At 31.8% G+C, this 26,188-nt stretch overlaps 2 protein-coding genes across 9 annotated transcripts; both read right to left on the reverse strand.

Annotated features, from left to right (window-relative positions):
• Nucleotides 1-1,224: 1,224 nt before the first annotated feature.
• Nucleotides 1,225-6,665, reverse strand: LOC108326286 (uncharacterized). 5 transcript variants are annotated; one of them, XM_017559690.2, is made up of 5 exons: nt 6,315-6,665; nt 5,368-5,462; nt 3,268-5,181; nt 2,601-2,784; nt 1,225-1,952 (listed from the first exon to the last, which is right to left on the reverse strand). In XM_017559690.2, exons 1-5 carry the CDS (start codon nt 6,364-6,366, stop codon nt 1,345-1,347), a joined length of 2,853 nt encoding a protein of 950 aa, XP_017415179.1. In that variant the 5' UTR covers nt 6,367-6,665; the 3' UTR covers nt 1,225-1,344. The 5 variants fall into 5 exon arrangements, with proteins under 5 accessions (XP_017415179.1, XP_017415183.1, XP_017415182.1 ...); XM_017559694.2 differs by lacking the exon at nt 6,315-6,665 and adding an exon at nt 5,917-6,296; XM_017559693.2 differs by lacking the exon at nt 6,315-6,665 and adding an exon at nt 5,902-6,296.
• Nucleotides 6,666-23,639: 16,974 nt separating this feature from the next.
• LOC108324985 (protein SLOW GREEN 1, chloroplastic) lies at nt 23,640-25,878 on the reverse strand. Of its 4 annotated transcripts, none has more exons than XM_017557956.2 (2): nt 24,662-25,878; nt 23,640-23,803 (listed from the first exon to the last, which is right to left on the reverse strand). In XM_017557956.2, exon 1 carries the CDS (start codon nt 25,813-25,815, stop codon nt 24,664-24,666), a length of 1,152 nt encoding a protein of 383 aa, XP_017413445.1. In that variant the 5' UTR covers nt 25,816-25,878; the 3' UTR covers nt 23,640-23,803; nt 24,662-24,663. The 4 variants fall into 4 exon arrangements, with proteins under 4 accessions (XP_017413445.1, XP_052731357.1, XP_052731358.1 ...); XM_052875397.1 differs by having other exon boundaries at nt 23,640-23,860; XM_052875398.1 differs by lacking the exon at nt 23,640-23,803 and adding an exon at nt 23,862-24,021.
• Nucleotides 25,879-26,188: the final 310 nt, after the last annotated feature.

The following is a 26,188-nucleotide window of genomic DNA, read 5'->3' on the forward strand; positions in this document are numbered from 1 at the left end:
AAGCAATGTAAGCAAAATTTGGGTAAGAAGAATGACGAAAACAAAAGGGAGACAGCTGTGTTCTCAGGGATAGGGATAGAGTTTAAGTTGTTCGAAGCTCACGAGTTTGGACCACAAATGGAGGGTTTTACTCCAAACCTAACGGTAACAAGTTCAAGTTCATGGCTTTTGTCCACAACCTATTTGCATGTGTTGAGTCGCCATCTGTCACTTTCATTGACTAAGCATGGCTACATTTATAAGCCAAAAACATAATAATATTCCCACCATCATTCATGCCAAACCACTGTCCAAATCCAAAGGGCATTTGTACACGATAATATCCAAAATTCTATATGACACTTTGCTTTCAAATAATTTATTTATCTGTAGTTCTGATCTTCATCCGTATCTCCTTTCAATAAGATTGTATATGAAGTCATTTTTCATAAATTATTTAAACTGATGTTAAATATTTGATCGAGCTAGTTAGATTCAAGTTTCGTAAGTTTGACAGAGTAACTCAAATTCTCAATGATTATAAGAGTACTTGAAAAAAGAAATTCTTGAAGATTATAGTAAGACAGCTATATTTGATTCAATGAAGATTTTGATTTACAAACAAAAATAAGTAACACCAAATTTGATTTGAGTATCAAAATATCGAGTTTAATCAACAGAATGATTTTATAGAACTCAGCAAATTTAGTTCTTATGTAAATCAAATTTCAGTTTAATTCAATCAAGTGGATGATACCATTGAAAAAATTAGCAATAATTTGTAAAGTTAAAAGAAATACAATAATCATATAAATGACTTGTAAAATTTAATCAGAACTTATATGACAACATAATTTGCAAATTTAAAAATCACTTTGTAAGGAGAGAAAAGGATGTGAATTTTAAATGAATAACAAAGATTAAAAGAAATTCCATAACTTGAAAAGTTAATGCATAAGATGGAGTAGTGAGAGTGAGAGAAATAAAAACCAAACACAGAGAAGTTTAAAACAAAAATAAATAAATAGAAGAGTCATGTCTTATGGAAGAAACTATTGCTACAAAAAAAAAATAGAAAATATACCTGACATCCTTTCTTGTCTAGACATATTTTGACATTTCTTGATCTATGTAATGTTAACATAAAATATGTATAGTATTATATTACTTTATAAATTAAAAGAGAGTAATAAAAGGTAAAAAGAAGATAACAAAAATAAGTAAACTCAAAAACCCTTAGCCTAGTTTGCCCGAAAGATTATGATCCATTTATTCATCTTTTGATGAAATTAACATTGTCCTATTTGATTTACATTACAGGGAAATAAACTATGGAAATAAACTATGATCTCTGGTACCAAATTTCTAGGTACTGATTACCTCTGCCACCAAATCATCTAACAATGATCTCTCAACTTCCCTGGCTATTCCATCAGTGTAAACTTTAAGGTCCATCCACTCAGATTCCCCAACCACTACATTCCCCTGGCCACCATCACTTACTGTTGCTTCGTTCACTACCATCCTCAGAAGGCCATCTCGGAACCCGTTTTTGGTCAAATTAGAACCAATGGCATTTTTTATTGCTGATCTAGAGAAAGAGAATTGCTCACTGATCTTGAGAATTCCTATATTTATATGGTCAAAAAGCAATCTCCTTTGAGACCTTGAACAAGTTGTCCCGTCACTATACCTTTTTTCAAGTTCATCAAACACCGAAAGACTCACAGGGCATTCTAGGGAATGCCAAACTTCTAAAATTGTATCGAGCTGAATTCCATCAATGCCAGATTCGGACAAGACATCCATAATGTAAGAACATTCCCAGCTATCTTCAGTTGTTCTACATAATCCTTTGTCTGCTGCTGACATTCCCGCAGATACTTCCTCACCCTCTTCATCACTTACTTTCATGGGTCCCTCCGCATAGTCATCAGATTCCAACTTCAGCAACTGGAGTTGCATTCGCAGCCCTATCAACAATTAAAGTTTCATTAGAGAAAGGAATGAGTCTAAGTCTCAAAATCACGCTTAAGAGAAAGATGATCAGACCTTGAAATATCATTTCAACAGTTAAGCAGCATATCGTGTCTAACTATTCAATTCAAATACCAATTATCACAAAACATTCGCAGTTAAGCATACTAGAACCTATAGATGAGGCCTTATTTATGCAGTTTTATTACCATGGGTAGAACTATTATTTTAACAGAAGCTATTGGCTCACCATGCAGTCCTCTCATTAGTAAATCTAGTCTAACCTCAATTCATTATAGAATTCCATTAGTGAAAACAAAGGATGCTATCACACTGAAACTCAACTAAAAAAAAATCACTGCATTTTTTTTCCAAAAATACACACGAGCGAAGGTAATTGCTAAACCATAGTTAATTGCTGTCATTCACTGCTATGGCAATTCACTGCCACCCAATATTAGCAGAGCAGAATAATCAACATAAACGTCTAGCTAGCTCCCAGTAGGTCGGCACTGAGAATTTCAAAATGAAGGAAATAAAAGATTGAGTAACTAAAGCAAATAAATGTGAATCCAGACATAGGATGCGCAATAACACTATATTGACACTGCACAATAGTAAAAATAAATGTCTTGTTCAGTTACCTTGTAGATCAGCACTCAGACTTTCAAAACATTCAGAACAAGAAGACAGATCATCTGTAAAAGCAGGTTCTAGGATGGAGACAGGGCTGGGTTGATCAGCATCTTTACAGCAAGAAGTTTCTAGTCCAGGAACAGGTGGTTCATGGATGACTGAACTTCCATGAGGCGACGCAGCTGATAGATCCTGAAATATAACAACATATCATGTAAGAAAAAACATAATGAACTTTGGAAAATTTTATGCAATTCATTAATTACAGGCTAGTATATTGGATTATAAGAAAATATAACTGTCCTCTTTTGGAATGCATCTACTACTGCATCTAAACAGTTCTGCATTAACAACTTCTATTTTCTAAAATGTACATATTTTATTTGAATAACATCAAGTTCAAAAAAATAGATAAAAAATCTCCGGGAAAGAACTATGATGTCATCCGGTGAAAGAACTAATATAGCAAACCATGTAAGGATGAACCAGAAAAAAGAGATGAAAACGGTGGAATGCCATGCAGGTGAATTAATAGGCTAATTTGCTAGATGTGATATAAGTTGAACAACAAGAACGAAATGGTTGATCTAAATGGATACAGGTATATTGTCTAGTAAAATCAATTAATGACCACAGCATTAACAATATACCAGTTGAAAATGTCAGAAACTTAACCTGCTGTATTGAATTGTTGCCAACCGCACCACCATGGCCTTCAATCAGAACATGAGAAGATAATTCAGGAAGCACCTTATTCAAAGGTTCAGAAGACTCAACTATGCTTTCATTTGTCACCTCCGTGTCATCATCAGCAACTGCACTTGGAACTTCAAGCTTGGCCGAATCTTCAAGAATGATATTCATTTTATTCTGAACTGTATGTAAGTCAGCACAAAACTCATCTACTTCTAGCTTTGACGAATGCAAAGACCAAGACTTCTTGTGACCGGATCTTGGGCTTCTGTTATTTACACCATGTCTATGATCAAGACTCTTTGCTGCTCTTCTCCTCTCACGTTTATGGCCTTCCTTCGGCACCATATATCGATCAGAACAAAGTGCTTCAGTGCGCAAGAATGTTTTAGGACTTCCAAAGGAAGTGGAGGAAGAAGGAAGAGATTGTGACCTTGACAAACTACCAATGCAGCCGTCCTTCCAACCATCCCTGCTGCTGATACCCAATGGTTCAACCCACTTAGCAGGTTCACTATTGGGAGTAAACTTATCATGGAAACCTTCCCCAGTAGCCGTGCCAACAAAATTTGCTGCCTTCAAGTCTTTGTCAGGGATAGAAAGCATTTCTGCCAGCGTGCTACTCCTGCTGATTCCCTCCACCTCTTGAGACTTGTGTGTCATTTTCCACCTCTCTGACAATCTCTTCTTCGCCTCTCTACTTACAGAAGATTCACCGGAATGGGATGATCGCCTGCTACGACTGTTTAAGTCGAATGAATTTCCCAAAGTTGCAGTTATTTCCCCAGATATGTCAGGAGATTCATTACCAGAAATACTACATGAACTATCATCCCCAGCATATCCCGCAATTCTAGAAGTTGAAAGCATCATGCCGCTATTGTTAAGACTATTTCTCATTTGCCTAGTAATTTCCTTAGCAATTTCTCTAGATTCAAAAGAATCTTGCCTCCAAGAACTTGCACTTTCAGGCAAGTTTGTCACTTGACACAGTTCACTGTCTCCTTCACGCCCCGACAGAAAATTATGAGAACAAGGTGATGATGCAATTCTGGTACCCTGCACTTTTCCAAGATTGGGTTTCAGGAGGACAATCTTTGTGGGGACTGCGTCTTGTTCATGTCTGCCCTGAAATTGAAGCTTTGATGATTTTGGTGAACTATGCATCACATGTCTTTTGTCAAAATGATAAGGATAACCATCAAGATGCTTTTCATGAGATCTATTGTAGTTCAACCGTGTTTTCTCCCTATCTGACCTCCAACTTAAGTCATCTTCATACTTCTCGATATCCATAGTTTCTGCATGTCTGTAATGTGATTGAACAGGAACAGCTTGAAGATCATTTAGATGCTTTTTAAACAAAGAATCTGGCCGCTTAAAGTATTTCAGCAGAAGATCCTTGTTAGAATCCAAAACCTCAAGTGTGTCTCGGAAGTCCTTTGAAGACTGTAAATCTTGATGAGTTGCAAGGCGTTTGGCATCCATGAACTTCTGTTCAATGAATGACATTTCAGCATCATTGGTCTTCAAGTCTACACACCCTGGCGACGGATATCTACTGCTCTCTACCTTTGGAATCTCAGAAACCTCAAATACATCCTTAAATTCTTGCTGATCCCTTAAGCCTCTCCTAGATGATCCACAGTCATATGGCACTCCTTTGCCGCGTGTTTTCTGCAATTGTGGAGTCTTCTGGTGGTTTTCAGATAAACCCTTACGCTGCTTATTAATAGGCTGCTGAAATGGCAGTCCATCAAGACCCATCAATCTGGCGATGACTCCAGGGGATCTTCTTTTTGATTCAGATTTCGGTGACATCTCTTCGTCTAATAACTTCTTAATCGGTGTTCCAAGCAGTTTTTTCGAAGATCTCCAACCAAATTTGTGAGAAAACTGCAAAATTCAGCATATTTACTATCAAAGATTTCTTTTCTTTTAATACAAAATACCTCATTCAGAGAACTAAATGCTCTACCCCACCACCGAATTTGGCAAGTTTCTTCATTAATCGGTAGATGTTTCCAAGTAGATCATGGTCAATTGTACAAAAAAACAAATAAATAGGAAAATCCAGCTTACCGAATCTTTCTCTGCAGCAACACCACCGCCTGAACAAGAATCAGGTGACAGATTCGGAGGTAGTCGTTGTCTATGAACCTGTTTGTTCCTCGGAGCTGCACGACAACATTAGCATAAAATGAAGATTTAGGATCAAATACGAGGAAACTGATAATAAAATATTGCCGATAATAAAAATAATATATGTTTGTAATAACTAGAATCAAGACAAGGAAGCAACCAGGAAATTTGTTATACAAACATGAACAGCTTATCATGAACAAAAGAAACCACTGAGATAATAGCAGTGAAAGAGCATAACTCCACAAGGAGTCTAGTTAAACATGAAGCAGACAAAAACAGAACAAAAAACAAAAAGAACATTTTTTGAATACCATCAATTGCCAGACACCCTAATGTGTGATCACAAAACATTACAACCGCATAAAATCATTATGAAAACAAAGGAAATCATGCCGACTACACCGCAGAAAAGGTTGGAAGGCAGGTAAAAGAAATGAAACAGCAGAAAGCAGCATTAACTCGGGTCCTTACAATCATTATTTTTACCATGTAGCAGATTCCACTGGTGAGAGAAAAGGACTAGTTGTTGTTTCTTAGAGATTCCTCTAGTTTCACACTGTTAAACATTTATCTCTAGTGGACTAATAGGTTAAATTATTGTCCCAGAGGACTGATCCTCAACAGTAAATAGTATAAAAAAAATTATACTCATTAGAAAAAAAAAGAAGGCCAAAATTCAAAATAGATTAAAAAATGTCTACGAAAAATAAACAAAAAATTAAAAAATCCGAAATCCAAATAAAAAAAATAAAATAAAAAAGAGAAACATTTTTTTTTTCCTGAGAGAAATCAGATGAGCAACAGGAGGCAGAAGCAGTAAAATCAGAAATCCTGAGAATGAAAGAAGCAGTTTAACCGAACTTTTGGGTGAAAGAGAGAGTGACCTTGAGTAAGAGAAGGTTGGTGGTTGGAGTTGCTGCGGCGGAATTTGTCCATGAAGAATCATGAACGAGGAAGGAATGCTGATGGTGAAGGGTGGAGAAATGAAAACCCTAGGATTCCTAGCAGTGTTGAAGATTAGAAAAGGAAAAGGCACAGTGAAATGGAGAGAAAAACGGAAAAGAGGAGATAGAAATAGAGAAAAATGTATTTGAAGAGAGAGAAAGACAAAGAGAGCATTAATGGAGATCCGTTACGTTACAGGCAACAGGCGTTGAAGGAGGGAAGAGGGAGGAGAGAGAGAGAGAGAGTGCGTGTGCCTGAGGGTGAGAGTGGGAAAGGGATGAGTAGTGAGTGGGGTTTGTTTTTGAACTTTCAAATACAGAAATGCTGACACAGGATCCTCACCTTCTGCGCGGGCAAGTGGGGGCGTCCAGAAGCGTGTGAGGGTAGACTGCACCTTCATTCACACGTGCCAAAGACATTGGATACCACTTCCTCCCTTCCCTCTCCATATACACTGCAAATGCAACTGTTACGTATGTAAGTAACTGTTTCTAATAAATCAAAACATTTATTAAACATAAATTATATATAAACTTTACAATTATCTATTTATTAATATATTATATTTCTAATATAGGTACAAAAATATTTTATAATTTTTTTCAAATTCTCAAACCTTAACTAATCTACTTTCTCCAGCGTTACTTTTGTGTTGTGTATTTTAATAATATATTCTGTAACATTTATGAATTTGAATGAAACTAATACATTCAGTGAAAATGTTATATTTATTAAACCTAGAAGATATTATAAGTAATAAGTAATTAATGTAATTAATGTATTACAATAAATGATTTTGCAATTAATAGATTATTAAACACAATAATTAATACAAGTCAACTTTTTAATTTAAATATTTTACTATATTTTTAAAATTTGTGGTCTACTTCACTTTTAACTGTTAGTATAAACTCTACCTAACTGCACATTCTTGAACTCAATGATAACTAAACTAATTATAACTTGTCAATATGAACTTTTTAAACATTTTGTTTGACTTCTCTTTAGAGTTTATTTTCATCTATTTCTTAATCAACGAATATCCATGAACTGTGACAAAAGCAATGATAAATTTTAACTAATTCAAATTTCAATATAAAAGTAATAGTTTCTCATCTCTTAAGTCTTATGTTTCTTTTCTATTTCAGTTTTGTTAATGTATCTAAGCCAAATATTTGAATCTCTACTAAACTACAATAAAAATATCTCTAACTTTTCTAAATTTTTGGAGCATCTCCTTATACAGGAATTGAGATAAAGAAAGTTATTTGAATCAAATATAATTCATAGTAGGGTTGGAAGTTTGAATTTTGATATTAATTTTTTTGGACGTAAGGATGGATATTAAGTTGTTATTCATTTAAAATATTATGTTGATTGAATTAATATAACTTTAGTTTAAGGAGTATATGTAGTTTACAAATTATATATTAGATCTATTAAGATTATTCTTTGAAATGTTTGAAGAGAATTGATTGCTTATTATGTTTTGATCTAAATATTGAATCTTTGATCTCCAACTTATAAGTTGAAATTATTGAAACATGTAAGTTATGCAATAATTAGTTGTAAATGTACATTTTAAACTCGTTGGGACTTGAATGTTTGATTTGAGTTTTGGAATTTGGTTATTAAACTTATTTTCACTCAACAAAAATCATTCCAATTAGTTTGATATTTGATTTGCTCATTGAACATGAAATTATGCAATGAATTTTGATAATTTATATAATGATTATAAATTAATTTAGTAAAAGTTAATTCAAAATTTAAGATCAATATCAATCATAAGTATGATCGAATTAGATATATTTGTCAAGCAAATTTAAAGTGATTCAACAAATTTAAATCTAAAAGAAATTACAACAATTTTTCAATTCAATTAGTACAATTGAGGTATAATACAATTAATTTCTTTGATTGAATTGTATGAATGGTAATTAATTTAAAAGTATATAATATGAGTATATGTATAGAGATATATGTATTTGATTGAATTGATGATATTAAGTTGTATGTTGACCTAATATGCTTATTGTATGTATTAAGTGCATCTTCCTATATATAACAAAAACATTATAGCTTTATTAAGTATCTAAATATTATATATTAAGATTTCATCTGGTTAAAAGTTAGATGAAAGTTTATTACACATATGTAATATATGTTGTATATTGATGTCTTAAACCACTAATGAAAAATGGTTCAATTATATTATATGATTTTCGTTTAACTATAAAGAATCAAACGTTAAAAAGGTGTTGTGAAATTTTAGTAAATAAGAGCTATTTGTTTATGTTCAAACCCTTTGTTATTAAACATAAAAAATATCATTTACATCGACAACCCTAGAAGGTTTTATTGGTTACCAAAATAATTCCTTTTTCATCTTTTCTCAGTGAATAATTCCTTTTTCATCTTTTCTCAGTGAATAATTTCTTTTACTATGATACTTGTTAAATGTCATTAATTAATGTTGTGGAAAACCTTTTTCACTAGTGCACCAATTTAGCGACCAAATTTTTGTCACTAATATTTTTTGTCACTATTTAAGTAGCTTTACGAACTAATATCACTAACAAGTCATTTTGTATCTTTAAAACTAATATAAATTGATTACTATTTCAATCATTGAGACTTTATTATTTTAGTAGCTAAATGATTTTTTTCTCGTAACGTGTATTAGAATTTTTATGGATAAAGTATATTATTGAGATATGTTTCAGTAGGATTTTATGAGACCAAGAGACGAACCTTTGATGACGTGTCTTCCTTCCTCCCGAAGGCTGAAATCGCCTGAGCTGCTTGTCTTTCTTCTGTCGGAGCCGTTCGGTTGACTTTTGTCATAAAGGCTTTCAAAGTTTCCCAGTATTTACTAATTCCGCTGGTGTTATCTCCTGCTTCTGATTGGAGACGTATTGCCTTCTAAAGAGGGTTTCTATTGTGGCGAAGCAATCCACTGTGTTTGGGGGAAGAGGGTTATACCACTCCAATGCTTCGTCCTTAAGCGATAAGGAGAAGGCTCTGCATATGACCGGGTCACTGTCCGTGTAGAACGCCATTGCATTGGTGAAGATCCTAAGATGATTGTCGGGATCCGTTGAGCCATCATACCTCTCTAATACCGGAGGATTTTTCTCTGGGATTGGAGTTTGCATGATGGTCGCCGTAAAAGGGAGTAAGCTAGTTGGCCGAACGGTTTTGATGGGCGGAGGTCCTCTTCTTCCTCGACCGTTCAGGTTGGTGTGTTGTGATGGCTGTCGATTACTACTTCCCTTGTTTCCATTCTCGTGGTTTGAGGCGGACCGCTCGGTATGGACCTATTCCGCCCTTAGCGCCGCAGTCTCTTCTGTATGCTTTCGCTGCATCTCTTGTTGTGCTTGCGCCTGCGCCTGTATGGTTCTTGCTTGTGCTTGTATCTGTGTTTGCATCTGCGCTATCAAATCTCTGGTGTTCTACTGTTCCTCCATGCTCCTCGTGGTCACCATTGGGTTTGCCGCTCGGCCCCACGGTGGGCGCCAAAATTTTTCGGTAGGATTTTACAGGACCGAGAGACGAACCTTTGCTGACGTGTCTTCCTTCCTCCCGAAGGCTGGAATCGCTTGAGCTGCTTGCCTTTCTTCTGTCGGAGCCGTTCGGTTGACTTCCGTCTGGGCCGTTCGGTCACTTCAGTCTTGGCCGATCGGTTGCCTTCGTGCTCCAGGGGGGAGGTACCTGTAAAAGATACTCCGACGCTCAAGTTAGGCGTGAGTTTGAAGAGCCTCGGCTCTTGATTGAGTATTCAGTGAAGGATTATCACTACTGAATGTTTGGGTGTTATGAAGGGTGAATTGAACGTAAATGAAACGTACTTGGCTTTCGGTCCTGGCTTTGTATTTATAATTTATTTCATGGATCTTGAGCTGATACAAGCCCAATAAAATATAAACAAAATAAGATAAACAGATTACCTAAAAATCTGGTTGGTTGTTTATAACCTGCTTATCAATATCTTTAATTAGATATTATTTGATTATTTTATCATCTGCTGGACTGTTGGCCCAATAATAACTTAAGCACTGACCCAATTGCGGTCCAATCTTTGACCTAAGTGGATGAACCGAACGGTGCTGATTGTTAACCGTTCGGCTCCACTGGATACGATACAAGATATATCAGTCAGTGTGATTGTTTTTTTAATCTTAATAAAAAAAATGTATGCATATTAGTATCATTTGTATTTTATGTATGTAAAAAACATAATAATTGTAATTGATATCTCTTTTTACACAAGTTATGCTTTTATGCTAAAACAAATTATTTTATTATAATAAATACACAAAATTTACATTAGATATCATAATAAAGTCCGATATAAATTTATGTCAAGAATTTCTCTAACATAAATTATCCACATAAACGTCAAAATTATTAACACGTGTAAAAAATAAAAAATATCAAACTTAAAATGTGTCTACTATCTGTCTCAACTGAAATTTCTATACCTAAAATACTTAAAATGTGTCTGCTATTTATCTTTAAATATGTATTTTAATATGAATTTTTCAAAAAAACAAAAATTGATATTTGTTATTATAAATTTATTTGATATTTACATGTGTTAATTTATAATTAAAGATAATATATTAGTTATTAGATTGTGATTTTTATTTACTGTTTATATGTATATGACATGACTCAAAAAATTTTAATTTTATATACTCGTTCTTGATACTTTATTCATTTCTATTTCTATTGTTGTATTTGGAAGTCATTGTAACTATACTTTATAGATAAGGACAAAGGGTTTTGAATACATCATAAATGTCCTCCTGTAGACAATTCTCTCCCTCCCATTATCACCACCACAACTCTCTCCATATATATATATATATATATATATATATATATATATATATATATATATATATATATATATATATATATATATATATATATATATATATATATATTTATTTATTTATTTAAAATTAAAATGGTATACACGCTAATATGCTCCATTCATATTATCTATGTTACAGGAAAATTAAATTATTTATATAAAAAAAAATTGAAATAGTTTATACGCGACATATTATTAATAGATTGCCTAATTATTATATTTTTGTTATTAGTTTTAATTTTCATGAACTTAGCTTGTTTAGAAATTTGTATTCTGTCAATGATTAGAAAAATAGTTAATTTTTGTTAATATAATAATTACACGAATTAGCTATTATTTATTGTCTTTCAATGACATGATCCCATATTGTGAATGGAAGGACAAATTCCTTAAAAAACACACATTGCAATTTTAAGTATCGTTATCAGTGTATTTAAATTAGTCTCTTAAACAAAGTTATATGAAACACTAGCATGGAAATCTTTTGTACACAATAAATTTTTGTATTTATAAATAAAAAATAATGAAAGATAATATGAAATAAGTGAAAAAAAAAATAGATATCAAAATACCATTGTCTATTGTTTTAAGCATGAAGCATGCAGCATGCTACCTTTTATTAATAAATAAACGAGTCGTGGAAGGTAGCTACAATACAAAACCTAAGTGGCCAAAAAGAATCTTATAATTTTGATTGCATGCAGCTTCTTAAACACAACAACACATCATTGTCATATGTGGCCAAAATCTTATGTTTTGTTTTGCGATGATTAATTAATGAGTTCACGCGCTCATGTGTTTTGGTTTCTGGGGACAGACATGTTTGTTTTTCTTCGCAGAGTTAACTGTAAAACATTTCATTTCAGGGATATGTATGAAGCTTTCATTCTTTTTTCTTAGTTAAAGTTCATATATAGAATTAGCAAAAACCTTTTACGTTAGTAATTAATAAAAATATTAGTTGATATAATTTTCATTTATATATATGTATAACTGCAGTTTATCACAATAATAAAAATATTAAAAGATCCTGCCTTTGCAAATTTTCTGTCATTCTTCTTCTCCCTTTATTGGCTAGTTCTCTGTCACTGTTGCTTTCCCCTTCGGAACTTCATGTGTTAGCTTTATCTTTGTGTTCTGCACCCGTTTTTTGCAGAGAAGAAAAATGATCAGAGGCATGAGTTTCATGATTTGTGTTTCTATGCTTAAGTAGTCACTGCTTTTTGGAATTTGTGTTTTGTTATCATTGCATGGATTTTTCTGTGTGTTATTGTGTTCATCATTCATATTCTTTCTTTTTCAGTTATCCATTTTTGTTTTTTCAGCTGCCACTTTTTGTTTTTTCTAACTTTTATTTATTTTTCAAATTTCTAATTATTAGTTAAAATTTTCATTGGTTGATAATTTTTCAATAAATGTAAATTCTTAATTAATACAATGACCAATTTAACTTATTTTAAAAAAATAAAGGTTTAAATTGATTTTTTTTTTCTAAAATATAAGAGATTAAACTAAATTTCAATAAAAATAATAAGAATTAAACTGATAATTCATCCTAAAACTAATTTACATACAATATTTGCTTATTTTTTTTAAATTAATGTTTGTTAACACATGAGCATCATCATCACCATATTGTCAATAAAACGATGGATTTTAAGGGTGTGAAGCTTGTCAGAATTTAAGTATATATATATATATATATATATATATATATATATATATATATATATATATATAAAAGGTAAACTAATAGAAAACGATATTTGTTTATTAAAAAGTTTATGATTTTATAAGAAGAGTAGCAAGTGTGAACATGATATCAACCCCATCTCTTAGTTATAATCGAAAAAAAGGTTTCAACGAACAAATCTTATTCGTTGAAACCAGTGTAATCCAACTCTTCATGAGGCGACCCTTCGTTTCAAACGGGCACACAAATCTTGAGAAGCCATATGTTCCACTTACATCAGTTACATTTTCTCTTAACTGTCATGGTAATTGTCCACGCGAGCAACTGCTCTGAACAAACGGCTCAGCGAAACCCATTCCCCCTTAACACACACGACCATCTACTCACCTTAAACAAACCCTTACACATCTCACCAATGAAAGATATGCTCGGGCTTGGAGGGCCTGCGTACAAAATGAAAGTTCGATCAACTACTAACCGAACGGTCAACAATCTATGATCCTACATGAGTCGGTCAGTGAACCGATCGGTCAGATTACAAACAGAATTACTGCCAAGAATAATTACATTAATTCTAAGCTAGATCATCATCATTTGGGTCCTAATTACGACATAACTAATCAGAAGTCAATCACAAAATCTATAAATATAGGTTTGGTATTGTGGTAGTTGGTTACATTGATTGCACATTTATTACTAGTGTTATTAGACCAACACTCACTTTAGCATCGATGTGTTTTCTGCAAGTAGCACCCCAGTTCAATCGAACAGCAGTGAAAGAGGACCGAAGATTGAATCTTGACCTAAGCCTGAAGATTGGAAACCCTTTGGAGAAGCAAACATAACATCGACCTTATAAACCGAAACATCGATAAATGTTTATTAATAACATCCATCGATAAGTACCGATGGGATTTCCTGCTTTCTCCTCCTTTTCCTGGTTTTTTTCTTTTATTTCATCATCTTTATCCTTTTGTCGCAAATTGTCGTTGTGCCACCACCTCCACCTCTAGGCCATTTCCCCCTTTTGTGATACCATCCTCCTTCTATTTGCCTTCCTATTTCCTTTGTCTCTTCTTCCACCTTTCCTTCTTCACTTCCTTCTTTAACTCTGCACACCACTGACATCCTCCATTTATGCGGACGATCATCAACGTGTGTTACTGATATGCAATTGACAAGCCTCCATGTCACCCTAACCACCTCCTCCTTCTCCTCATCGTCTTCTTCTCACTAATTTCTCATATATATATATATATATATATATATATATATATATATATATATATATATATATATATATATATATATATATATATATATATATATACCATTAGATTGAGTGAAAAATTTACCACTTAAAGTGTCAACAAAAATATCAATAAGTTATTGGTGAATAAATTTATTCGTAATAATAATTATAATTTATGAACAAATTTTTTTAACAAATTTTATAGACAAATATGTATCAATGAAAATATTTATCGATAATTAAAATATAAAAATTAGTAAATTATAGTTTATCGCAAATTTATTGTCATTGATAATATTTTGCCGATAATTAAGTAAATTATTGGAGTAGTTATTTTTCTTTTAAAAAAAAAACATCTCTTTTCTCCTCTTATATTAAATTACTAATGCTTCACTTCTTCCGCTTTCTCATTCCATGACAAAATTCCCCTTCTACGTATGTGACTTACACAGTAGCATAACTAGGCATATGTATACTTTTCATCAGCTTGCATATTCATGTAGCCTTATTTTGTACTCCCTCTTTTCTCTTCCATTATTACCATAATTGTAACAAAAGTATAGTAATATGAGAATAAGAAAAATAAATAGTTTAAAAAGAAGTGATATGCGAAATGTACTTTAAAGACAGTTTGAAAGACTTAATTAAACGGCGCAATAAATATAGTTAGCATTTATAATGTAGGATTTCGTGTGTTCTTTAAAGTTGTGAAGCCTGTTCATAACCACAAAAGTGAAAGCCATAGACTAAAACTTTAAATGCTTAGGGACCTAAAATTGCTCTGTTATAGTAACTATACAAACCAAAAATTTAAATCTGCCTTAAATAATTCTTGTGGACGGCTCTTTCAAATCTCTAATAGACATGTATGTTTCTAAATTCATGATAATTGCTAACCCTAGTTACCTCTTCAAGTAATTAAGAACCATTCTCATGGTGGACAAAGATTTCAACAACCACTAAAATCTTTTCTGTTATGAAAAATATTCTTTGACACATATAAAATTTTTATATTTATTTGACATTATCTTTATTTATTTTTTACTCTCTTCTTAAAAAAATATAAAACTTTATATTTTTATGACCATTTTATCCTTGTATTTTATGTCAAATGAATGTAAAAGTGTGTCATGATACCATTACTCTTTGTTATATACCAAGCACTCATGGTCACAATTGTTAACACCCAACAACATTGTCTCTAAAAATTTCTTTTAAATCAATTGCTCTATTAATAACAGATTATTGGTAAGGGAAATATGCCTTGTTTTTCTTATGTAAGAAACAATGCAAGCAAAAAAAATTATCATAAAATGTTCTGTTTGTTATTTTTTTCGAAAGCACACTTATTCTTATTGTTCAAAAAATTATTTAATCAAAGGTAAATAGAATCTATATAATCGTTCTTTGTCCAAACAAGAATGATTTCATTTCCATAACCTTTCTTGAGTGCTTCTTTTATCAACAAGTTTTTATTTGCATGTTATAAAGATGTGAAATATCATATATCATCATTTCCTCTTTTAAAGCTCCTGAACCTACCTAGTCACTGTTATCTAATTAGGCTCCCTAAAATTTTACAAGTCAGCAAAAACAAAAATAATCGTTTGGATCTCTGTTTTTTTAACCCCTTTAAATCATAATTAATCTCCTTAATAGTACTTTCATTTTCTAATACAAAATATAAAGATAAATGCTGCATCCATGAATAATGTTTGTGATCGTTGAATATTCCTATATATATATATATATATATATATATATATATATATATATATATAATTCAGTTGAATCATTATACAATTATAAGAGCAAATGACTAGATAATAGATTAGAATATAATATAATACCATCTTACAATCAAAACTTTCTACAATTAAAGTGACCTTTTAATAACTCCTCTTGTTAATATTCACGTTAGGACAAACCATAAAATTGAAGGCTATATTATAAAATAAGCAATATAAAAAGAACAACTTTTACGCTAAATCCTGCGATACAGTGGTAAAAGCTTGCATGTCTGATTAAGGTTTGGACGACAATAACATTATAATGTTATGGTCTTCCATGCAAAAGAAGTCGCCATCATATGATCAAACTAGAACAAGGCAAAGTAAACTAATTTTAGTAGGGTCACAAACAAAAATTTCAATTGAGATTCTGTCTAGCGTGCCACTATTTTAAATATAATATAAGAAGAAAACAATAATAAATTTTTTTCAATTTTTATAAGGAAATTAATGTATAAATTATTCGGAAGAAATTTTCTTGTTCAACTTTTTTAAAAATTATGTTTTTAATTTGTACATAAATTAATTCACATTATAGAAAAAAAATAGTTATTTTATGTTGTTTTAGTCTTACTTTCTTCTTCTATTATCTGTTTGAGTCCAAATTGATATTCATATAAACCTCACCAGGCAGGGCATCTTGTCGTGTGTAGATTTTTCAAAAAACAAATGTTTTGAGAATCAGAAATCAAACTGCAGGCTCGTTATTTTTAATTTTGTTTTTGTCTCATATATCCAAGTTAAGAGTGAAAGGTGCTTGTTAGGTACAGTACAGGTATTAGCTTGTCTCATATACCTACTTTTTGTTTTCTATACTCTATATACATGGGTAAATATTTAACCCATAATAATTTTTATCTCTTTCACAATTGGTAAAAGATTACTTCATTTCCAATCAAGAACAAAAGATTTATATATAAATCGATTTTTATTTTTATTTTACTTTGTTTAAACCTCATATATATCGCCTGTAGCTTTATATAAAAGTTATCCAAACTACTATATTGTAAGTTTAAATGTTGGAAGAGAAAGCAACTAGGTAGAAGGTAGGGAGCATAGGCATGGTGATGAATATTTAAATTGAACACATGAAAGTCAAAAAGGTAAACTAAAAAAAGTTGGGCACATTCTTTTACATTTATATTCATAATTTGATTTCTCTCTTTTAAGAGAGAGTGAGAAAGGGAGCCACAAAGAGGAATATATAATATATATGCACATTATGATAGGAGTATATAGCGCGGCCTTTTCTCCAATGCAAGTTTTTGACTTATTAAAGGGGTTGGAATCATTGCACAAGGATTAATATTACAGGGACAAGTTAAAACGTGGTGGTTAAGAAATCATGGGCCAAAATTAGGGTTTGTGGATTGACTTGTGAAAATCATAACTTATCATTAGTGTTGTTAAAATGGGTTGAAACTTGTAAGTTAATTCACTCCACTATAGATTTAGGTTAGGTTTGGTTGAAAAAAAAATAAAATTTCGATATGACTCAATTTTGATTTAGCTCACTAAGAATTCAGTTCAGCCGGATTTAACCTGTGATGAGTCGGATTGACTCACCAATTTACCTATTGTTTTAATTTTTTTTAATGAAATAAAATTAATTAATTATTCAATGACAAAAAAACATTGTAAGTCAAACCCTTATTATGTTTATGCAAAACTCTTTTTTATATTAATTGGTTCAATTATTATTGTTTCAATTTGATCAATCCTGTTATAAGAATTTTAGAAGAAAAGGGTAAAAAAAAATTAAGTGAACCAAATATCCAACCCGTTTAACCCATCAATCCGTGGTAATCAAACTAGATTTAAATTTTTTTGATTCATTAATAAATGAATCGAGTTAAATTAACTTATTAAGTAATCAATTTACGATTAATTTATGATGAATCGAGTTGAATCAGACCAAGTGATCTATTTTGATAACACTTACTATGTTTAATTGTGTAGTGTGGTATGTTGGAGATAGCTCCGAGGGGCATCTTTGGTTTCAGTGTCCTTTCACATGGATCCAATGGAAAAGACACGACAACTATAAAGTTAATTTTGTCGCCAACATCTTCAGACCAAAGTTCCCCAAAGCATTCTGTGGAATCACAATGATTCTTCACCTTCTACGTCTTCCTCTTCTTTAATCAAATGGCTCTTCCTATGGAAGCGTGTGAAAGCAAAGAGCCCTTGGTCCTCTCCCACCAACCATCAAATCATAAATCATATGTTGTCTATAGTCGCATGTGCACCCTTCTTACAATGCAAACATTTAATTCAAACAAAATTATATTTTTAAGGATTTAAGAGCCTCTCAAAACTTTGTGAGATGGATTCTTTAAAATATAAACCATGATTACGAAACTAGGTTTTAATCTAATTTATGCTTACAAGATAATAAAGGAATAGTTGTATATATGTAATTTCATTTTTAATTGATTTTTTTTTTAATAATTTGTTAGAATTATTTATGACAACTTAATTTTTTATATCATATTTATTTAAAAAAAAAATTAAAATCTCATACGAGAGATTAAAATGGTAAAAGAAATTCTATAATTTAGAATGAGTAAAATAATGAATGGGTGGTTTTGCTAGTAGTTGGCTGAAATGAAGAACACAAATGACATAGTGTAATTTAGAAGCAAATTTAGACAGAAAGATATATGAAGGACAACCGTGATTGGCTACTGAACATAAGGGATTAAGATGCATGCATGCATGATAGATGGAATATTATCTTTTTCGTAGAAATGGTTTCAAAAGGAAAATAAACAACAAAAGCTTAAAGCGATTTGCCTATAATAAATTTGATGTAGGTCCAAATAATTATGCTTTTCAATGTGGTAACAAACTTTTTGACTTTAGGTAAATACACTTGGCTATTGTCCATGACGACACCGAAACACCCTATTTATAAATAAACATGTCAGTATATATTTTAAAATAAATAAATAAATAATTTAGATAATACTTGTAAGATTAAGAAAATAGGGTATTTTAAAATCAGAGGAACAAGATACTTTCTTAAAAATTAAAACGTATTTTACATATTTTAAAAGAATAAAAGAAACATATTTTACACTACTTCAAATATGTATATATGGCTTGAATCTATATCAAAACTTAGGCACAGTATTACGAAAATCACAAAAGCTTAGTCAACCATCTTAATCACTTCTGGTAAACACATTGTCATTCTCCCCTTTGTTTTAAGATGATGAAAACCCTACTTCATATTATATATAGTTCAGTTTTACGTAACCAACTTGGTTATGACTTTTACTTTTCTTTTATTTTATAACGTAATCATTACTGTAAGATTTCTAACCTGTCGTGCTAACATAAGTGTAAAAAAGTTGTTTAATGTTTGTTATTTTGGACATTCAACATTTAATCTCGTTCCAATGTTTTATTGAAAGATGTAATAAACATCAAATTCCATATGAGACACTAATTCACGTCAGTTTTAACACTAACTGACGTCCAATTTGTTTTTTTTTTAAATAATTTTGTTTTTGCAATTCCACATTTGAAATATAGAAAATCATCCTAGCAAATCACGATAACCTTCTTGAAAAGTTGAAAATGGAAATCATCGAAAGAAAATGGATACAAGCAATGGAGAATGAGCATAAGCAATGGAGAGGGAAAGCGCCATCGTCAAGGTCCAAGAACTCACGGATAAGAAACTGCACCAAAAGACAGTGAAAACGAATTTTAATTAGTGCAAATGAAATATAATGAGTCAAAATGTAATGTAATCGAAACAAAATGATTTTAAACGGTGCAAAGTTGAAGAAAATGTACCTGAACAATAATGGTGAACGGGAAAGCAAGAGAAAGAAGACGAAGCAGTAAGAGAGAAAATGCATAATTGATGTTTGCGTTCTGGAGTTGGTGAAATTACATGGCATTTGACATCGACTCTCATTTCCAACTGACGTCTTATTTGTAAAAGGGTTAGTCTTGGCACTCAAAATGAGATATTTTTGCACCTTTTTGACGTCTGTGGTGGTGAGATCTAATGTCTAATATAAATAAGACATCAAAGGCCCCGATGTTCAAAGTCCATAGAACAATGACTTTTCGCAAACCATTTGACGTTGGACTTGAGGGGGGCTGGTGTCTAATTACTATGAAATGTAGAGACTTTTCGTAACCGATGACGTTTTATTTACAAAAGTGTCACTGATCATTTTTTAAATTGATTTTTTGTTTGTTATACATTAAACTCATGACGTTAAACATAATTTTTACACTAATGTAAGGAACAAAATGAATTTTATATACTAAAATTATTACGACATAAATATTTTTCCTTTAACATGATTTATTTATTTTATATTAAAAAGATGTTTTCAGAATTTGAATTTTGTATCATTTGGTTAAAGAATATAAATCACTATGAGTTATGTAAATTCATTTTAGTGGCCTAATAAAATGCTTTGAAATGGCGTTTTGTCTATGGAAAAGTCAAAGTGACACAACGTAAATGCGAGTAATTGGAACGATCTTCCAGTAAGCTGCACTTGCTTATTCTTCCTTCTATGTTAAGTGCGTTAGGTTGAGTACTTCTTTCATCAGCAACTTTACCCATTATTAATTGTGATTAATTAAGCGGATATAATTTTACTTTTTTTAGGGTAAGTACTCATGTGATGTGTTACGACTTGACGTAATAAATACGTTTCCAAATATAATGAATAATTTTTTTTTTCAAAATATATGCATGAATACAAACAAACTTAGAGAATCGCTTTTTCTCTTATCAAACATCATTCAAATGTTATGCTATTTATTTAATTAAAAAATAATGGATTGTAAAATATTTCAAGATTTCTTAATAATAGAGGATTTAATAAGTTTGATCGTGTTTGATAAGTTCAATAAAGTAACTATTTATTTATTTAACGAACTTATTAATTAGTTTGATCAATACAGTGCGTGATAAATATGTTAAGGTAGTTTTATTTTATATGTTTTAGCTCATAAGTAATAAACGATTTAGTATTTTCAGGTGTTAGTTTAATTTATTATTATTATTTCTTATTTTTTAATATTTTTTATTATAATTTTTTTTATCTATTATTACTTATTTCAATCATATAAAAAAATCGATTATTATTACTTATTTCAATCATATAGAAAAAAATGATTATTGTATAATTTAGGGTATTATTTAAAAGTCCAATTTTCCTATGATTTTCATTAAATGTTGAAAGGAACAAAATATAAAATATGTAAGCTTTTTGTTTAAATAATAAATTGAAAGATACAAATATTTTTGTTTCTAAGATGATATAACATTGTATAATCTTGTTTTATGTTTGATAAACATTGTGATGCTTAGACTATACATATATAGCCTTATGTTAATATCATACTTTGTTAGTATCATTTTTCTTATTGTATGTTACAATTCTTAACTTTGACCAAGAAGATTTGGAAAAAGCTTACATCACTTTAATAATCTCTTATAATCTGAGCTAAAGCTATCTTGCTTCAACATTCCTAAGTAACATATATACTTTGTCAATTTTGAAAATTCTATCTGTTTTTTACAATTCTATGTTTTTCACAAGTTCAAATATTATATATGTTTAAGTAAATCTACTTATTAAAATGCCACTTAAAGGGAAAAAAAATTCAATGCATAAAACATATTTAATACATCTTTTACGTGAAAGATCATCAAATGTAAGAAAGATGATTGAGTGTGAAATTGTTTAACAGCTAGAAAAAAGATTCACACTGATTTTTTTTTTCTTCTTATTCAATTTGTAAAAGTGATAAAACACAATTAAAATATTTTTAAATCCTAAAATAGGTATTTTTTTATGCCACAAGCCTCTTTCTGTACTTCTTGTATAAGATTTAACTTAATTGCTTCTGAGTGCATTCTTTCATGAAGCAACGTAGTTGATTTGTGTCGGACTCAAGCACCTTTCATTATTCTTTGCCATATAAAATGATGGTTGTCCTTAGATTCTTCATAAATCCGCTGAAATGTGTTGTCCACTGTTTCTTTAGTATTCGTATAGCATGTCCTTTAGTTAAAGTCGCATTGTGAAGCAAAAACAACAAAACATGAACTAGGTAACTACTTATGTTAAAAGCTGTTAATCAGTTTTAGTTGGATATTTTGATTAGTTTTAGCATTTAGAATATGTTCATGTCATTTACATTGTAAAAATCATATCATTAGTTTTTCTTAGGAATTTCATCAAACGTTATATATTAGGTTTTCTTCTAAGCATTTTCTACAAACAGTTTATTAATTGGCATTTTGTATCATTTTAAGTAGTTTGAAGATTCATCACAACTTCCATATCATTTGCAGATGCATTCCATACATTCATATCAAATTTTTGTTCATTACACATGCATTTAGGATATTAAAACCGTGATTAGCATAGTATTCTGCACTAGTTCAGTGTTCTGTTTTAGGAAGAAAATGGATACATCATTTGCACCGCATATAGAGTATATTTAGGCAGTTTAGACTAATGTTCATGTGTTTCCCCAAACAAATCAGATCACACACTAACAAATTACTCATTTGCTTTACCATATCTTTAGATTGATATTTTGGTTGTCACTACATTACATTTGTGATTAAAAAAACTGATATTTATCAAGTAGGTTCAAGATCCAAAATAATGCGTGAGTCTAGTTAACAAAAAACTACCATGATAAACTAAACCATTAACTATAGAACGACAAATGTTATTGACTTTGTTAAATAATAAAATACAAATAATACATGAAATGTTCTTCCTTTAAAATTTATAATATATTAGAACTATCTGTTAGTAAACTTTTTTATTAACATGTTACAGATAAATAATAAGTTAGGAGCACGATTCAATCCACCTTTCAATTTTAATAGCAAACATCCTGTATTCATATATATGCTTGAACTTAAATATGCATTTTTTAAAAATTAGAATATAATCTTTATTCTACATTGGGTTCCAAAAGTCGAACTCCGTGAGACGGATTATTTAAACCCAAGACATCAACATCCCAAATGGCCCATCCAAGACAAAGGAATGTTATATCACTCAAGAAATGAAGAAACAAAACCTCAAATTCTTTTCTTCTTTATTTTTCTTTTTTGTGAAATTAATGTTTCATTTGGTAGCGAAGAAATAAGAATAAAATAAAGTTAATTTGGTAGTGTGGAGATAAGTTGGTAGGGAAATATAAAAGTAAGATGTGTTTCCTCTCTGATATCAGTGAAGATTGACCTCTAATCACGCCTTCAGTCACTAATAATTGATTATCAGTGTTATTATATGTGAAATTCCATAATCAATTATCTATACTCAATAATTAATCATCAATAATATTTCCACTCTATTATACTTTCCTCCACAATTTTTCTTATTTATTTATTTTCTTTCTTAGATTATCACAGAGGGCAAAAACATCTCCCTACAAGACAAAAAAAATTATAATTAAGAGGATGATGACTTTTGCACACTCAAGAGAGGTAGTGAAAGGAAAGGGCCAGCATGTGAGAAAATCCACTCTCCAAATATTTTATAAATGCCATATTTGGTTGCAGGCAGATTTGGAAAAAAACGCAAGAGATTGAGTTGGTTACCAATAGCCAGTTTTGTCATAAATTAAAACCAGCATTCAAAACAAACCAGTGTTACACACTCTCATTTACAAATTATCAGTAATGTAAGCATATGTTTATATACTAATTTAAAAACCCTGATTCCACTCAGTTCTTCCACTCTTTCATTTACAAATTATTGTTATCCAACTACCAGTACACTCTACAATGCAAAGATCTGCAGCTGCATTTAGCCATATACACTCTTTTATCATCAAGAATCTCCTCAAATACCATGTTACTGACCAAGAAACAATTTCTAGTGACTATTCATTTTGCAAGCAACACCACTAAATGATTTTCCAGTAGCATACTGTTTGTAATTACATTTAAAATAACAACATGACACAAGTCGAAACTATTCGAGCTGCGTAAGCAAAATTCACCCAGCAGGCTGGTACACTTATTTATACAACATCAAGAAACACAAAGTTTGAGACAGATAACCCACCATAAAAATACAAAACAAGAATTAGCGTAATTGGATTCAAAAACATCATAGCACCATAGTAAATGGAAGTATAATAAAATTTCAACAACACCAAATATAATATTGTGCATTGAATTTAATTTTCATTGTAAACTCGTCACGTCCAATGAGGTTTCAGTTTCTTACTTTCACGCGTCATTCTCCACCAGATTGCTAACAATGTACACAGATTAACAAATTTAATTTCAATGGAAAAACTATTTTCAGAACATACACTCCTCGACCCCAGAGTGTCCCAGCATATATTACATTATTTCGAGTATCCTATATCAGTGTTGTGGTTTATGTAAGGAATCCAGGCTCCTACACCTCTCAAAAGGCACACCACAAGGAGGAAAAATATTAAAATATGACAGGGGAAAATGGAAATAGACTGAGGCACACGCCAGTTCTATTTCGGAGCACAAATAACCCAGTTCTTAAACCACACTATCAATATGTGTAAAAAATCAGTGTGACAAACCATTAAACACCTAAACTAGTTCCATTCATAAAGAAAACGGATCATTGAAAGGATTTCTATTCCTTAATTTTCTAGAGAAAGAAAATTACCGTCAGCTGTTTGTGTCTTGTAGTCCCGTCTCCAAAATCCTAGAAGTGTCCTCAAAATACTGCTTATATGGATGATTCTCGGGAGCAAGCGTGCCAAACATCTCAAACTGCTTCTCAGCTTCATCATTCTTTTTCAGCATAGTATACACAATACCCTGACCCAAGTAAGGTCTAAAATCCTTGGGTTCTTCCTTCTCAAGCTCCTCATACACCTTCAACGCATCATATAAATCCCCATCGATAACCTTTATCTGCGCAATCAACAACTTAAAGTCTCTCACATCGGAATCCCTCTCTTGTTCCGCGCAAACTTTCACGGCCTCTTCGATTTTCTTCAGAAGCTCCACGGTCGGCGCCTTCGTCTCCGAAATTAGCATTAACAGGCATCGATACGTCTCCAAGTGGAATGGATCCCTCTGAAGCAATTCCTCAAACCCCATCGAGGCGAGTTCGTGCTCGCCGTTGAGGAGGTGCAGGTGCGCCTTCACGAACGGATACTCCAGCTCTTCCGGTTCCAGTTCAATTAGACGGTCCAGGACGAGGAGCGCTTCGTCGATTTCGCTGGCTCTCATTTTTGTACGTAGGAGGGACTCAAGCTCAACGACGTCGTCGCTCGATTGCTCTTGGGCCACGCTCTCGTCGGAGAGAGTTTCCGCCGGGGCAACCTCGTCGGGGAGAGTTTCCGAAGCGGCCTTGTCGTCGGGAAGAATATCCGACGTGGAAGTGTCGTCGGGGAGAATATCCGATGCGGCAGTGTCGTCGGGGAGAGTTTCCAACGCTGCCGTCTCGTCGGAAAGAATTTCCGATGAGGCAGTATCGTCGGAAAGAATTTCCGAGGCCGAGGAGGGTGGCGGAGGGGCATGTGTTAGCGCCGATGCAACGGGAGGAGGATGGAGGCGCATGAAGGAGAATGCGGTGGTGGCTATGGCGATGCAGGTGGGTTTGACGAGAGGGGAGAGAAGAGGGTTTAGGGTTTTGAGAAGTTGGGTTAACTGGGTTTGGGGTTTGTAAGATACGTTTTGTTTGGGTGAGGGTGAAGACGAAGCTCTGATGGGTGTTGGAAATGAAGAAGCATGCAATAACTTAAGACTCCGTAGTGGTGACGAGTGAGAGAGTGAGAGGTGATAGTGCTGAATTCCAGGGAGAGACTCCATGGCTAAGGTTGAACGACACCACCAACCTTAAGAACACACATTAAGAAATCATTTTTATTTGATGCTCAAAAACGTTTTACATTTATTTTATATTATCTCTCACTATTTTTCATTTTCTTTTATTTGTATGAATACAAAAATTTATTTATTTTGTAATAATTTTATTTCTAAAATTGTCAAATATTTATTTTTAATGTCAAACAATCTTTTTTAAATACTTTTCACTTTTCATTCAAAACAAAAAAATAAAATACGAAAAGTTTGGAATAGATGCATCAATATAATAAAATATTTATTTATGTAATAGATTGTACAATTATATTTTAATATAATATTAGTATTCTTTTTTAATATAATGAAGATCTAATTTTTA

The sequence above is a fragment of the Vigna angularis genome, chromosome 3 (assembly GCF_016808095.1).
Source record: "Vigna angularis cultivar LongXiaoDou No.4 chromosome 3, ASM1680809v1, whole genome shotgun sequence".
Taxonomy (NCBI): domain Eukaryota; kingdom Viridiplantae; phylum Streptophyta; class Magnoliopsida; order Fabales; family Fabaceae; genus Vigna; species Vigna angularis.

Excerpts from the sequence above, each read along its gene's own strand:
- LOC108326286 (XM_017559690.2), bottom strand. The coding sequence starts at position 6,366 with ATGGACAAATTCCGCCGCAGCAACTCCAACCACCAACCTTCTCTTACT. Across the intron at positions 5,463-6,314 it reads CCAACCTTCTCTTACTCAAG|CTCCGAGGAACAAACAGGTT; the intron begins GTCACTCTCTCT and ends GTTGTCGTGCAG. Across the intron at positions 1,953-2,600 it reads TCTGAGTGCTGATCTACAAG|GGCTGCGAATGCAACTCCAG; the intron begins GTAACTGAACAA and ends AATTGTTGATAG.
- LOC108324985 (XM_017557956.2), bottom strand. The coding sequence starts at position 25,815 with ATGGAGTCTCTCCCTGGAATTCAGCACTATCACCTCTCACTCTCTCAC.